Genomic DNA, 15,400 nt, shown 5'->3' with positions numbered 1-15,400 from the left:
TATCTCGGACCTGCCTGGTGTGTTCCTTGTTCTTCATGATGCTCTCTGCGCTTTTAACGGACCTCTGAGACTCTCACAGTGCAGCTGCATTTATACGGAGACTTGATTACACACAGGTGGATTGTATTTATCATCATTAGTCATTTAGGTCAACATTGGATCATTCAGAGATCCTCACTGAACTTCTGAGAGAGTTTGCTGCACTGAAAGTAAAGGGGCTGAATAATTTTGCACGCCCAATTTTTCAGTTTTCGATTTGTTAAAAAAGTTTGAAATATCCAATAAATGTCGTTCCACTTCATGATTGTGTCCCACTTGTTGTTGATTCTTCACAAAAAAATACAGTTTTATATCTTTATGTTTGAAGGCTGAAATGTGGCAAAAGGTCGCAAAGTTCAAGGGGGCCGAATACTTTCGCAAGGCACTGTATATTAACATGTATTTATACATGCAAATGTGTACAAAATTAATGATTTGCCTTTGTTTGTGTGTGTGTGTGTGTGTTAATGCGTTAACTCCCTGCCCTCCGTCTCCCCAGGATGCTCTGCTGGACACGGTGCGCAGGTCCAGGGTTCACTTTGTCCACTGCCTGCTGCCCAAGGCAGACGCGGTGGGAGTTGGCATGGAGCCGCGCATGACCCATGGAGAGAGCTGCGACTCAGGCCTCATGCAGCTGGATGTGGGCCTCCTGAGGGCTCAACTCCGTGGATATAAGCTTATTGACGCCTTGCGCATCTACAGACAAGGTAAGACACCACTCAAGTCAAGCTAAGTCATGGGAGAGGGACATTTTCCCCCTTCATTCTGAACTGTATGAAAAATAAAAATGATTCGATAAATGTTGACCTTGTTCTGCCTTTTCCATAAAGGATACCCTGATCACATGGTGTTCTCCGAGTTCAGACGGCGCTTTGACGTGCTGGTGCCCCACCTGACCAAAAAGCACGGATGCCACTACATGGTCACAGACGAGAAGAGGGTGAGTGTCGAGGCGTTCCCTGCACGAATGATAATATAAAAGCCTCCCTCTTTTCTCTCTCTCCTTCCCTTCCCCCTCCTAGATCTTCTCTTGTGTGTAATTAATTATGATTAGGTTGGCTGGCAGCATGCGGCTGGTGTGCTGATTAATTACGTGCCTCCTTTCTGTCCTCCCCTTCCATCACTTCCTCCTCTCTCTCTGTCTTCAGTACCTACAGCTATTAGCATACCCTACCTATTCAGATGTGTGGTTAAAACTTCTGAATCCAGTAAACATATTTTCAGATGTAGAAATTTTCAGCTGGAAATGAAGAAATGGTATAGACATTCTCTTGGCTGAAATGTTATTTTCATTGTTGTGTAAGAAGGTTGTGTTTTTGAAGTAGAGCTGTTAAAGAGGTCCTCTCTGTCACAGCTAAAACATACAGTGAGCTATAGAAGAGTTAAAGAGGAAACCAGACTCCTTGGAGACATGCTTAGGAAGGATAGCCTGCTCAGAAATAATGAATGGACAAAAAGGTACTTCATTCTCTGGATATAGACAGACTGAGAGAGAGGGAGGAGAGAGAAAGAAAGAAAGCAAGAGGGAGTAAGAGGTTTCCCCCTGCGTCAGCATCTTAGGAAATTTATTTTTATTTCCCAGAGAGAACTCAAACAGAGCCTTCTCTCTCAGAGCTAGAAACCTGTCTGTCTCTTCATCTTAGCTTGGGCTGTATGGCTGTGTTACTGTGTTACTGTGTTACTGTGTTGCTGTGTTACTGTGTTGCTGTGTTACTGTGGCTGAAGTGGCTTTATCCTCCACTGAGCCTGTTTACCTCCCAGATCCAGTAATCCTGCGGAGATCCTCTGCCAACAGTCCTTTAAGTAACTGTCCACTATCCACTTTTAAATGTTCATATTATGTTAGCTCATACTCAAATAATGTGGTTGACTCATCCTATACTCGTATTTGTGGCCAAAGCATAAATTGGAGAGAAAATACTTTAAAAAATCCACCTCAGAGACTTTAAAAATATAAAGCTTTCTCTTTCCTCAGCTAGGATGATGTCATCCTCCTGAGGAGGCTGAGCTGACCAATCAGTGGGCTACTCGTGTGAATACTGTTTATGACCGACATACACCCACAACATTCTGCTTTTGGGGTACGCCCACACCATTCCAACACAGAAAAGCTGCTTTTTAACATATTTAATTAAAACATTTTGGAAGGAAAACTATTTCACTCATATTGTAATTAATCACAGGTCATATTTCATAGAAATCTGGAAACACTGGACAGTTACTTTAAAACAGCTGATTCTGTTCAAGTTAACTCCCATCCTCCCCCTTGAGGCTTCAGCTATCTTCCAACTTCACTTTGTAGTCGAACTTTAAAGACCCTCCTCCTCCTCCACCTCTCCTGAGACCGCTTTAGATACAGTCCATATTTAGACTGAATTGGAGGTTACAGATAGCTAGCTTGGTGCCGTAGCTGAGTTGTTTTGGTCTGCAGTCTCCTGGTGGATAGTCTGATGTTAGGGGAGTGTGCCTGTTGCTATGGTGCTGTGTGCAGTCCTTTGGGGCGAAGACAGAGGGATGGTGACTTTACGGGAGGGAGCACTGTCTGTCTGTTTGTCCATTTCTGTTGATCTCTTCATTGATCTGTCTGTCCGTTTTATCGGTTTGTTTCAGGCTGTGGAGGAGCTGTTGGAGTCTCTGGACTTGGAGAACAGCAGTTACCACATGGGCCTGAGCAGGGTAAGTAACACACACCGACCGACAGACAGACCGACCGACAGACAGACAGACAGACAGACAGAGACAGACAGACAGACATTAATACATGCTTTGTAAAGTGTTATGACAACAGGTGACACTATGACAATAGGTGTGAAGCATTGGTACAGTCTAAATCAGGCCCTAGGTGTTCTGTCTCTGCCTGGGAGGGACAGCTGTTTACCCAGCATACCCTTCTCTTTGGAATCAAAGGTCTGTCGCTGTGGCACTGGTTCCTAGCTGCCGCTGGGTCCCTGGGCTGGCAGCCTTTGTCTTTTAGTTGGCGGTTGGCAACCCCCCACCCACCCACCCACCCCACACACACACACACACACACACACACACACACACACACACACACACACACACACACACTGATCAGGCTTGACTTTCAGTTGGGCCAGGGAAGGTTGCTCCACAGTTCTTCTGCTTCTTCAGAAAAAAAGATGTCTGGCTTACTCTTTGTTGTTGTCCCTTCTGTTGCTCCCTGTGGCCATTGATTTTGGCAGGCGACTGCTCTCTTTGTTTGTGGCGCTTTGCCGTGGCGTGCCGATAACCCTACACAAACACCAATCAGCACAGTGAGATTCAAACCTTTCAGATGCAAAATAGAAAATCCAAAGGAAAGGACGGGCTGATGAATGGCTAATTAGCAGAGGAGGCTTTTTCAGAATGTCCATAGAATAGAGGACAGTGGGAAGTTTTGTTCTGAAGTAAACAGTAGGAAAAGTATGTTTAGGGAAGTATTGTTCTGAAGTAAACAGTAGGAAAAGTATGTTTAGGGAAGTATTGTTCTGAAGTAAACAGTAGGAAAAGTATGTTTAGGGAAGTATTGTTCTGAAGTAAACAGTAGGAAAAGTATGTTTTGGGAAGTGTGTGTGTGTGTGTGTGTGTGTGTGTGTGTGTGTGTGTGTGTGTGTGTGTGTGTGTGTGTGTGCCTTTCCATCTCTCATCATGCTAAGAAAAACACCAAGCCCCAACTGAGCCACTGGAACGGCCCACGACCTCAGTCGACCTTTAGAGTTGCATTCAGAGACCACGAGGTCCAATATGTTCCTTCGTCCACGCTGACTGTCATTGCTAGGCAGAAGCTCATCCCGCTAGGGGGGAAGGCCTGTGTGACTGGGCCGTTTACTGTTACACATCACACATCCCATTGGTGTTGCTCAGTGGTTGCATCACTAGCGGGTCGTGATGGTGGACGAGAGCGTTACAAGCTGGAGAGTGTTCTCTCAGCTCCTCGTTGTGATGTGATAGTCTGTCTGTGTGTTCTACTCAGTCTACAGCATAGGAATAGGCAAGGACAAGGGGGGATACCTAGTCAGTTGCTCAACTGAAATGTGTCTTCCACATTTAATCCAACCCCTCTGAATCGGGGGGGGCTGCCTTCATCAACATCCACGTCATCAGCACCCGGGAAACAGAAGTGTGCATTAATGCAAGCATACCATGCAAGCTGTTGATTTGTTAACATGTCATTTTGGATCCATTTAACAGAATGCCCATACAGTGTGTGATAAATCCTCTAATGCTGACAATAGAGGAAGCAAACTCAATCCGATGTTCTCTGGGGGTATAGACAACCTCTCCAGTCGGAGTCGTTGCCCTACAGCAGAGAAGTGTGGGTGTGTTAGTGCTGTGTGGTTTCACCGCGCCCAGCCCACACTCTGCATGTGCTATTGGCTTGACTGTACACACACAGGCTCTGAACTTTGATTGTCTGTGCTGGGTAAAGTGTTTTCTCTCATCCTGTGCCTTTGATAGAGGATAATAGGTTGTTAAGGGCCCTGGAGTACTGTGTTAGATCAGTCCTGATGCATCATGATGCAGTTTCTGCATAACACCACCACAGCTCTTGTCTTGAGGAGCCGCTTGGTGAAATCTGAACATAACACCACCACAGCTCTCGTCTTGAGGAGCCGCTTGGTGAAATCTGAACATAACACCACCACAGCTCTCGTCTTGAGGAGCCGCTTGGTGAAATCTGAACATAACACCACCACAGCTCTCGTCTTGAGGAGCCGCTTGGTGAAATCTGAACAAAACACCACCACAGCTCTCGTCTTGAGGAGCCGCTTGGTGAAATCTGAACAAAACACCACCACATCTCTCGTCTTGAGGAGCCGCTTGGTGAAATCTGAACAAAACACTCTGTAGACGAACCATCTCAATTGTTTTAGAGTTGAAGGAAACACAGTGCCTCTGACTAACTGAAGATGACGGCTAAATCCAAGAGAAGTTTCTCCACAACTCTACCTGTCGTTTTAGTTTCCCCAGAAACTTATTGTCTTTGTTATTTTCCTTAGTGTAGCCGTGGCAGCCGCATGTGTTGTTAACACAAGGGAGTTTTAATGAGGATTTTGTGAAGTTAAGCATAGCTCTTCCACTAACACTATTAGCATGCTAATGCAATTCAGCAACATTCAAAGAGTTTGATGAGCTCTCAGCTCTGGCCTGACAAACTGTAGAGAAGTCCATCAGCAGCTCCCCACCCAATCTCCCAGAGCAGATCAGAGAATGGAAATGACTCTAAAGCGTTTCAGGTAATCCAACTAAATTTAAAGCCCCCAAAGTAAACGCCATTGAAATGCAAAGTAAACGCAGGACTTGATGTAGTTGATATGCAATCCCTGAATCCCAGATGTATGGTTGAAGATCTTTAGGGGGATTCCAACTCCCTGAATCATGGAAAAACAAATTATTGTAATTATTTGTTTGTATGCTTCAATGTCCCCAAATAAAAAAGTTGCAAATATTCAGTTACATGTTTACATTACTTCTAATTCCATAGTATTGTGCAACCTTGCACACACACATGCTCCCTGTCTGACTTCAATACAATTCACTTTCGTGTCATGATTAATCAGTATCTAACTGTCCCTGTCTCTCACCAGGTGTTCTTCAGAGCGGGGACCCTGGCTAAACTGGAGGAGCAGAGAGATGTCCAGACCAGACGCAACATCACCATGTTCCAGGCTTCCTGCAGAGGATACCTGGCCAGACAGGCTTTCAAGAAGAGGAAGGTGAGTGAGCCCTCTCAACCCAGTTCTTACCAGCCCAAAGCCCAGGTCAGATTAGATGTCGAAAGGAGCTACACTGATTTTAGATCAGCAAAACGGACCGTTTCGTGCCCCTCGACCACGTCACACAGTGCACTGTTGGTTCCTAATGCCTACACTTTCAAAGCTGATGCCTGTCGTGGTCTAAGAAGAGCTGTGTATCCCTTGCCAGTACAGAAAGTGCTTGTGTCAGTGTTGTTTTACTGCTCTCTTTGTTCGCTGCCTCAGACAATGTCTTGGGAAAACTCTGAAAGGAACTGAAGCTTCCCATTCGATCATATGGTTATTGGTCCCCTACGACACGTTCTAATTTATCTTCCGTTATAGTGAAGTTAGTCAATGTGTTGCCATGAAACCCAAAGAGAAGACACGTGTGCTTCTTTCCGAGAGGAAGAGAATATTCCCATGGAAGCATTAGAATGATAGTCTCCCTCTCTCTCTACCCTCTCTCTACCCTCTTCTCTCGCTCTCTCTCTGCCTCGTATTAATGGCATGCTCTCGCTCCATTGCTAGCTCTGCCACCCACATCTGTGGGGCGGTTTAGCGGCTCACTAAATCAGAAGTTCATCAGAGCACAGTGTCATAAATCCATCCTGTCTCCGCTGGCCCCCGGCCCAGCAGATAGCCTTCCATCTGCTCCTCCTGCTCCCCTGGGACACACACACACACACACACACACGCACACACATGTCCCCTCAATCACAGCCTTATCGATTACTGCACCAGAACACACACACCTCGCCTTATTCCCTGCCCTCTCAGTCTCTCCCTCCATTTTAGCATTCCTCTCTGTCTCTCACTCTAACCTTACCTCTGATCTATGTAGGGGTGATGAGGGTCAAAAAGAAACACGCCTATAGTACAGGCTCTCTCCTTACCTATTTGAACGGTAATACCTTTATTCATACATGGGTGGTGGGGGAAACTAGAAGGCTGGTCTTTCTACAGGGTGACATTATTATTGTAGACACCTGTCATAATCCCTGGTCCAGTCATGAGGGATTGGAGAGAGACACGGCAGGGACAGAGCTGTATGTGTGTGTGTGTTAGGCGGATGAAAACAGCCCACACACACCCTATATGCCCCACCACACCAGAGTGAGCATGCCGACCAGGGATATAACACCCTCCACTGAATGACTGGAACCACCGGTGGGGATCTATTCAGCTCTGTGTGTTGTCCTGTACTGTGTGTGTTTGTGTGTGGGGGTGCTTGTCTGTGTACGTGAGGGTGTGAGAGAGTGGTTAGTGTGAATTAGTTGTGTAGCAGTAGCCTACATGTGAGTCTTGGTGTGTCCATGTGTGTTTGGACAGATTGGGCTTCGACCGCTGTCTTCCCAGTCCCTGCCATCCCCATCTCTGGTAGTTCTTTGGTGCTGAGCTGGGCTCAAGGTTGCTGTCTTTAAGTTGCTTTTCAAGGACAGTGGCCTCTCTTTACTGCTTTGCCTGTTTCATTTGAGTGCTGCCTCTTTCTATAAGTAACACAAGTTGTTTATCCTCATTGTTTGTTTTGATTCAGGAACAGGATATTGATATTTTCCTTTGTTTTCCGAAGTGTTTAGTTGTAAACGACTCCATTAAGAGTGATTGTCATTCCTCACAGTGACTGGCTGAGGGTCAGACTGGACTGGAGAGGGCTGTGTAATGCTGGGAGGTAGTTCTTCAAGGCTTCAAAAAGTTGGACCTGTTCTGAAATGGACTTGGGGCTTTCCCACCCAGACCCGATATGCATAAATATATATTTTTTAAATGTAGAGACCCGTTCCGAACAGACCCGAGGACAACTAGAACCGTTCCGTATAGACCTGGTTGGATCCAGACCCTATCCGAGTGAGGGAAGCAGCAGAAAAGCTTTTTCTGCTACTTTTTAAAGCTACTTGATTAACCAGAGCTGATAAAGCACGAGAGGAGGGAGAGAAAGAGGAGCCGCTCTAGCAGGCGGGGGAGGGGCTGTACTGGGGAGGGAGGGAGGGAGGGAGGGAGGGAGGGAGGGAGGGAGGGAGGGAGGGAGGGGGAGGGAGGGAGGGAGGGAGGGAGGGAGGGAGGGAGGGAGGGAGGGGAGACGGCAACCAACCAAGCAGACTCGCACTACAGTAGACTAATAGCTGCCATAGCTAGGTTATTTATCATCAAACATCTTCCACTGATTAGATATCTCCTAACTTTTGCCACACACGGAGGCTCTATGATTGTAGCCTATTGCCGCTTTGATAACTTATGATTGGCCAACAACAAGCTACACGTGCCACACTCCTCTCGTGAAAAGCAAGAGCAGCAAATGAAAAATGTATACCTCTCTACTGCAGCAGTCACCTTTGGATCTGTACAGGCCGTTCCGGACAAGTCAGTTAAAATTACACATACCCGAGACCCGTGACAATCATATCAGATCCGACCCACCCGTTACATTATTTAGAATTTTGGATCTGGACCTGATCGGGTCCCGGATTGAGTCTCAGGTACAGGTGGATCCGTGAAGACCTCTACTGAGAGGCCCAGGGGAAGACGGGGAACAATATCACCACGGCAAAGGCTTTTGTGAGCCAACGTTCTGCATTACAATGTGTTTCGGTGTACAGTACAGGACCCTACCCTCCAGCAGTTCTGAAAGGTACAGTACAGGACACTACCCTCCAGCAGTTCTGAAAGGTACTGTACAGGACCCTACCCTCCAGCAGTTCTGAAAGGTACAGTACAGGACACTACCCTCCAGCAGTTCTGAAAGGTACAGTACAGGACACTACCCTCCAGCAGTTCTGAAAGGTACAGTACAGGACACTACCCTCCAGCAGTTCTGAAAGGTACTGTACAGGACACTACCCTCCAGCAGTTCTGAAAGGTACTGTACAGGACACTATCCTCCAGCAGTTCTGAAAGGTACAGTACAGGACACTATCCTCCAGCAGTTCTGAAAGGTACAGTACAGGACACTACCCTCCAGCAGTTCTGAAAGGTACAGTACAGGACACTACCCTCCAGCAGTTCTGAAAGGTAGTTACAGTAAGGTTTAGTTCAATGTGTTTTCATTTGATCTGATTAACAGGAAGTTGAGGTTGTTTTATTTAAGTTGAACTCAACGATTTAAGTATCTATTTAAATACACAATGAATACTTTGCACAATTCTAGCTAAGAAGCCAAGGCATGTTTTAGAGGAAAATGCATGTTGAGGAGAGTGGTATTGTTAAATATTTGTGAGGCTTGTGTCGTAGCAAGGTAAGCTGGTTTGATATTTACAGGAAAATATTCTGCATGTACAGCTAAACAAGCAGACTCACACTTGATTACAAGGCAGTGCAGGGTGTTACATTTGAACCTTTGGCCCATATTTCTCAGAGACACAAGACACGACCGTGAAAGTGTTGATTTCCTCGTCTGAACACTGACGTCCCCACTGCCCAAATATCTATTAGTTTGTTTCTCTCTGTCTATTTGATTGCTCCGGGGGGCTCCCCGCACCTTGAAGTCCTCTCAGCCTGAGCCAAACCCTCACAGGGATTTGTTTTCAAAGAGCTTTGAGGGAGAAAAGAGAGAAAGTGATAGAGAGAGTGTTCCTTCTCTGAAACGGTGCTTCACCATGGGGGAATAGACGAATAGAAGGGATGCGGCACAGCGTTTGAAGCCCACAGCCTCCTCTCTCTTTGACATTCATGTGGATAGAACTAGTGACAGCAGGGTGAAGATGGAGGAGCATGGGGGATTCCTCCTTTCAGCCAGTCGGCCCAGAGTGTGTCTAATTAAATCGTTGCTTTAAGACAAAGCTTCTTCCCCGACTGGGAACAGGTGTGTGTCAGTGCATGCATGCGTTACATCTATGGCCTTGTGCGCTCAGCAAAGGCCATGTAGCTTCACAGACACTCAAAGGGAACTCTGTAAAGGAGAGGCAGAAGGCAGAGTAAAAAGGAAGACCGGGACAAAGAAAGAGAAATGAATACATTCTGCTTCTGTGTTTCTCTAAGACCGTCAATATCTGTTTGACACAGACATATCTTCTTTCTAAAGGCTGCAAGACCTTATTCTAAATCCCTCTGGTGTTGTATATGAGCTCTCTGTATGGCTGAGGAACAGAAAGATCAACACTGACACCCTTAATGAGTCAACATATGATTGGTTAGACTTGTTTAGGTCTAAGCATGACAAACAAGCTTTAGAGGACATAACCTGCATGCCTTCTCCATCATGGCAAACCCAGTGGATGCAGTTGCATTGTGCTGTTCTAATTGGGTTGTGAGATAATGGGTGGTTTATTGGAGATGCCCATGTAGCGGGAGCTTGTAGCTCCTTCTAATGCCTTTTTAACAAGGTGCCAAAGTGGTATCGATGTTTGATTACATTTCTCTGAAGAGCTTTGTCTCAGCTCTTAAAGCCGTGAGAAGCCAGAAGAACTTTGGATTGTCTTGATTCTAGCTCGTCCAAATCGTCACACTTGATGCAAGTGTCTGTTATTGTGCTAGTTGATAATGACACTAAGCAATGCCATTTCTTCTTTATTTATTTATCAAAAGTTATATATTTCATACAAACACTGCATTCGGAAAGTATTCAGACCCCTTCCCTTTTTCCACATTTTGTTACGTTACAGCCTTATTCTAAAATTGATTCAATAAAACATTTTCCTCATCAATACACAATACCCCATAAAGACAAAACAAAAAAACAAGTTTGTAGACATTTTTGCAAATGTATTAAAAATAAAAAACAGGCAAAAAAACTATTTACATAAGTATTTAGAGCCTTTTCTATGAGACTTGAACTTGAGCTCAGGTGCATCCTGTTTCCATTGATCATCCTTGAGATGTTTCTATACTTGATTGGAGTCCACCTGTGGTAAATTCAATTGATTGGACATGATTTGGAAAGGCACTCACCTTTCTATTTAACAAAGTACGAAGAGATCCTTGATGAAAACCTGCTCCAGAGCGCTTAGGACCTCAGACTGGGGTGAAGGTTCAGCTTCCAACAGGAGAAAGATCCTAAGGACACAGCCAAGACAATGCAGGACTGGCTTCGGGACAAGTCCTTGAGTGGCCCAGCCAGAGCCCACACTTGAACCCGACCTAACATCGCTGGAGAGACCTGAAAATACCTGTGCAGCGAGTCTCCCCATCCAACCTGACAGAGCTTGAGAAGATTTGCATAGAAGAATGGGAGAAACTCTGAATGTTTATGTAAATGTGATATTTCCGTTTTTTATTGGTAATAAATTTGCAAAAATGTCTAAAAAAATATTTTTTGCTTTGTCATGGGGTATTGTTTATAGAATGAGGAGGGGGAAAAAACTATGTAATTAATTTTAGAATAAGGCTGTAACGTAACAAAATGCAGAAAAATTCAAGGGGTCTGAATACTTTCAGAATGCACTGTAGTTGTGATATATATATTTCCATTTAAAAAAACTTCAAGAATCTTACTTGTTGGCAGACATGACACAAACAAGTCCCTCTGCTCCTCTGCATGTGTTTCAGATCCAGGACCTGGCTATCCGCTGCATCCAGAAGAACATCAAGAAGAACAAAGGAGTGAAGGGCTGGCCCTGGTGGAAGGTGTTCACCACAGTACGCCCCCTTATAGAGGTCCAGCTCACAGAGGAGCAGATACGTGGCAAAGACGTGAGTACACAAACTATACACACCCTCCATCTACTTCTGATCAGGGGTGAAATCATTACTTCAAACAGTTTCAAAATATTCAGTTTTGCAACAAAAAGTATTTTTTCTATTGGACAGGTTCATCAAACAGGAATGGCCCTCCCTGAATCTGTCCCATAGAAATGCTTCTTTTTGTTGCATAACAGAACGTTTTTCAGACTGTTTTGTAGTAATGATTACACCCCAGCATTTGATTCCCTTCCCCTGCTTTATAGAGACTATACAGATTTAGCTCCCTCTAATACTGTAATACATTTTCTCTCTCCCCCTCCCTCTCTCGTTCTGTCTATCTGTTCCCAGGAGGAGATCCAGCAGCTGAAAGGGAGGCTGGAGAAGGTGGACAAGGAGAGGAATGAGCTGAGACTCAACAGTGACCGCCTGGAGAGCAGGGTACACACACACACACACAAACTGTGTTGCAGACTAATATAAGATAACACATTGTACCAGCGGATCTGTCTGTATAAATAAAGGATGAACAGATGGATGTTTTATGTCATGAAGTTTAACTGTATTGCACTGTATGCATTAGACAGGGTGCATGTATAGTAGTAATAAACACGTTATTTTCACCCTCTTGCTTATTGCAATTGTGTGTATATGCCAGATCACAGAGCTGTCGTCGGAGCTGGCAGACGAGAGGAACACAGGAGAGTCGGCCTCTCAGCTGCTGGAGTCTGAGACCTCAGAGAGACTGAGACTGGAGAAAGACATGAAGGACCTGCAGGTTAACTGTTAACACTGGAGAAAGTGTTGTTGGATGTACACAATTATTTCATTCATTATTTGAACCAGACCGGTAAATGGAAAACCGATTCTGATATGCAATGACGACCTTGCCAGTTCTGTTGGCTGCAACGTAATGGTGTGATCAGATTGTTGACCCAGCCTTCCCCATCCTTTTAGTTTTCTATTTGGCATTTGACATGATTGTTTTTTCAGGGTATTCCAACTAGATGGGATAGATTTTTCTACTGACTGCTCAGACAGCACATGCTGATGGGCTGGGCTGGGTACAAATTACCTCGCTTCTCGAAATGAGCGATTGTGTCGTTTAGAGGAAGTGTGTGTGTGTGTGTGTGTGAGCAATGAGCATGTTTGTGTGTGTACGTGCAAGTTCAATGTGAGGCCTATCTGTCAGTATTTCTAACTTGGTATATAATGTGTTTGTGTATTAATGCATGGCCTGTGATTCTCTCCCCAGACTAAGTTTGACTCGATGAAGAAGTCTATGGACTCTATGGAGATGGAGGTGATGGAGACCAGACTCCTCAGAGCCTCTGAGCTCAATGGAGAGATGGACGATGACGACACAGGTCAGCACCACACACACACGTTTGTTTTACTATCCTTGTGGGGACCAAAACATTTATTCCCATTCAAAACCTGATTTTCCATAACCCTAAACATAACCCTTAACCTAACCCTAACCTTAATTCTAACCCTAAACCTAACCTTACCTTAACTCCTAACCCTAAACCTAACCTTACCTTAACTCCTAATCCTAACCTTAATTCTAACCCTAAACCTAACCTTACCTTAACTCCTAATCCTAACCTTAATTCTAACCCTAAACCTAACCTTACCTTAACTCCTAATCCTAACCTTAATTCTAACCCTAAACCTGAAATGTCCCCACTTGTCTTGAGTTTTCCTTGTTGTACTATCCATGTGAGGACTTCTGTGTCCCCACAAGGATAGTAAAACCAAACCACACACACACACTGTTGCTATGGTGACAATTTAGCACCATGAAAACCAGCACACAAAGGTACACCCCAAGACCAGGATCAAAGTAGGCTGAGTCCTTTCAGTTGCCCAGTTATTTGGTTGTATCAAGCTGACCACCCCCGTAGACTGCAGCGGCTGCCTGAAATCAATGAGGATACAAAAGGTTTTGCAAGACATGGTGTAGAAATTGATTATAAAAGACTGCAGGCGTCCTCAAATGATATTTGGACGCATGCCGAACAGACTTCCGGTTGGACTGCAAATGCAGGCTTTATTTGGCCATTCTGACTGGAGAATAGATTTTTGTCTCAGTGTTTTGTTTGAACGTTTAAACACCCCACATTTTACGTGGAATAGACAACCCTGTGTAAGAGATACATGTACATGCCAACAGTAGTGTACAGACTTTAATATGGCTTCAAAACAGCTTGATACATTTCCTCCTGACTAATGCAAACCCCTTCCATGGTCAAACAGACTTCCTTTCAAACTGGCTAATCAATTTCATCTTAGTTCTATTTGAAGGCATATTGAATGCAATGGAGGCTGCTGAGGGGAGGACAGCTCATAATAAAGGCTGGAACGGAGTGAATGGAAACCATGGTTTTGATACCATTCCACTAATTCCGCTCCAGCCATTACCACAAACCTGTCCTCCCCAATTAAGGTGACACCAACCTCCTGTGATTGAATGTTGAATGTAGTGCTGTCCATGCATGACCTGTCTGCTAACTGTGCTATATCATGTTGTGTCTGTTAGGGGGAGAGTGGAGACTGAAGTATGACAGGGCCATCAGAGAGATAGAGTTCACCAAGAAGAGGTTACAGCAGGAGTTTAATGACAAGCTGGAGGTGGAGCAGCAGAACAAGCGGCAGCTGGAGAGGAGGGTAAGGCAGTGTCGGACACACACACTTCTAACTCAACCTCGCATTGCTTACACACACTTGCATGTTGGGATTTACACCTACCTCATCTAGCTACACACACACATGCTCACATTTGTTTTCTCTCTCTCATATCCTTCCTTCTGTCCAGAAGCAGTTTACTGGTGTTTTCGGTGGGTCTCTCCCTCTCCTTTTCTCTCTTCTCTCATTGCTGGGCAAGTGTCTGTCTGTCACTGTCTTTGTCTATCTCTGTCTGCTGATTATTTTTCTCTCTGTCTTTTTCTCAGCCCCTTGCTCTGTTTTTGACACCTCCTCTGAGCTTTCTCATAAAACATCAAATAAAGCTTTACACTCCCCGAGCGCTCACTCAGTGAGACATAAAAGGAGCAGTGAAGCAATAACTAGTCTTTTCTTTCTCTCTCTGTGCGTCTCACCTGGTCGGCCACTCAGACAGACAGCTTGACAGAAGCTAACGGAACCTTTGACCTCTTTCATGCCTCTGCTTATTTTGAAAAAAAATATTTTAAATGTTACACATCTCTCTCTTTATCTCACTCCCTCTCTCCTCATCCAGCTAAGTGACCTTCAGGCAGACAGTGAGGAGGTGCAGCGTACGGCCCAGCAGCTGAAGAAGAAGTGTCAGAGATTGACGGCTGAGCTACAGGACACCAAGCTACACCTGGAGGGCCAGCAGAGCCGCAACCATGACCTGGAGAAGAAACAGAGGAAGTGAGTTCAGTTCATAACACACACACTCTGTAGGCCGACAAAGACGTTTATCCCATGTGTAGCTCTGTGTTGTTTGTGTCACACTGCTTTGCTCTATCTTGGCCAGGTCGCAGTTGTAAATGTGAACTTGTTCTCAAGTGGCCTACCTTGTTAAATTAAGGTGAAATAAAAAGAATAAAACAATACCGACCTTAGAGATAGAGGACTCTCGTACTCAAAAGCCCATTTTACCATGGGCAGCGCCATTGAGGACTTTCACCATTTTGAAGTAGTCAACTAGGTGGGACTTCCTATGGGTTAAAAAATTATCACTTATTTCCTTTCGAGGAGGGATCAGGCAATGAATTATACTCATGAGGAAACATTCCATAACTGCAGGAGGCAGTAAATTTCCAAGCTTGGCTTTATACCTGTTCTAACAACATGCCAACATCTCTCTCTCTCTCTCTCTCTCTCTCTCTCTCTCTCTCAATCTCTCTCTCTCTCTTGCTCTCTCTCTCTCTCAATCTCTCTCTCGCTCTCTCTCAATCTCTCTCTCGCTCTCTCTCTCTCAATCTCTCTCTCTCTCTCTCAATCTCTCTCAATCTCTCTCTCGCTCTCTCTCAATCTCTCTCTCG

At 45.0% G+C, this 15,400-nt stretch overlaps 1 protein-coding gene across 10 annotated transcripts in view; it reads left to right on the top strand.

Annotated features, from left to right (window-relative positions):
* Positions 1 to 15,400, top strand: part of LOC112239015 (unconventional myosin-XVIIIa-like) — a 208,842-nt gene that overhangs the window by 132,926 nt on the left and 60,516 nt on the right. For all 10 annotated transcript variants that reach the window (XM_042297518.1, XM_042297517.1, XM_042297516.1 and 7 more), the window contains 10 exons: positions 539 to 746; positions 870 to 979; positions 2,650 to 2,715; positions 5,628 to 5,756; positions 11,256 to 11,399; positions 11,739 to 11,828; positions 12,046 to 12,165; positions 12,643 to 12,754; positions 13,930 to 14,057; positions 14,629 to 14,783. In XM_042297518.1, the coding sequence (XP_042153452.1) occupies positions 539 to 746; positions 870 to 979; positions 2,650 to 2,715; positions 5,628 to 5,756; positions 11,256 to 11,399; positions 11,739 to 11,828; positions 12,046 to 12,165; positions 12,643 to 12,754; positions 13,930 to 14,057; positions 14,629 to 14,783 (1,262 nt within the window). The remainder of the gene's footprint in view (positions 1 to 538; positions 747 to 869; positions 980 to 2,649; positions 2,716 to 5,627; positions 5,757 to 11,255; positions 11,400 to 11,738; positions 11,829 to 12,045; positions 12,166 to 12,642; positions 12,755 to 13,929; positions 14,058 to 14,628; positions 14,784 to 15,400) is intronic.

This window comes from Oncorhynchus tshawytscha, linkage group LG14, assembly GCF_018296145.1.
Source record: "Oncorhynchus tshawytscha isolate Ot180627B linkage group LG14, Otsh_v2.0, whole genome shotgun sequence".
NCBI classification, from domain to species: domain Eukaryota; kingdom Metazoa; phylum Chordata; class Actinopteri; order Salmoniformes; family Salmonidae; genus Oncorhynchus; species Oncorhynchus tshawytscha.
Note: the sequence above shows the minus strand (reverse complement) of the source record. Positions and strands in the feature narration are given on the sequence as shown.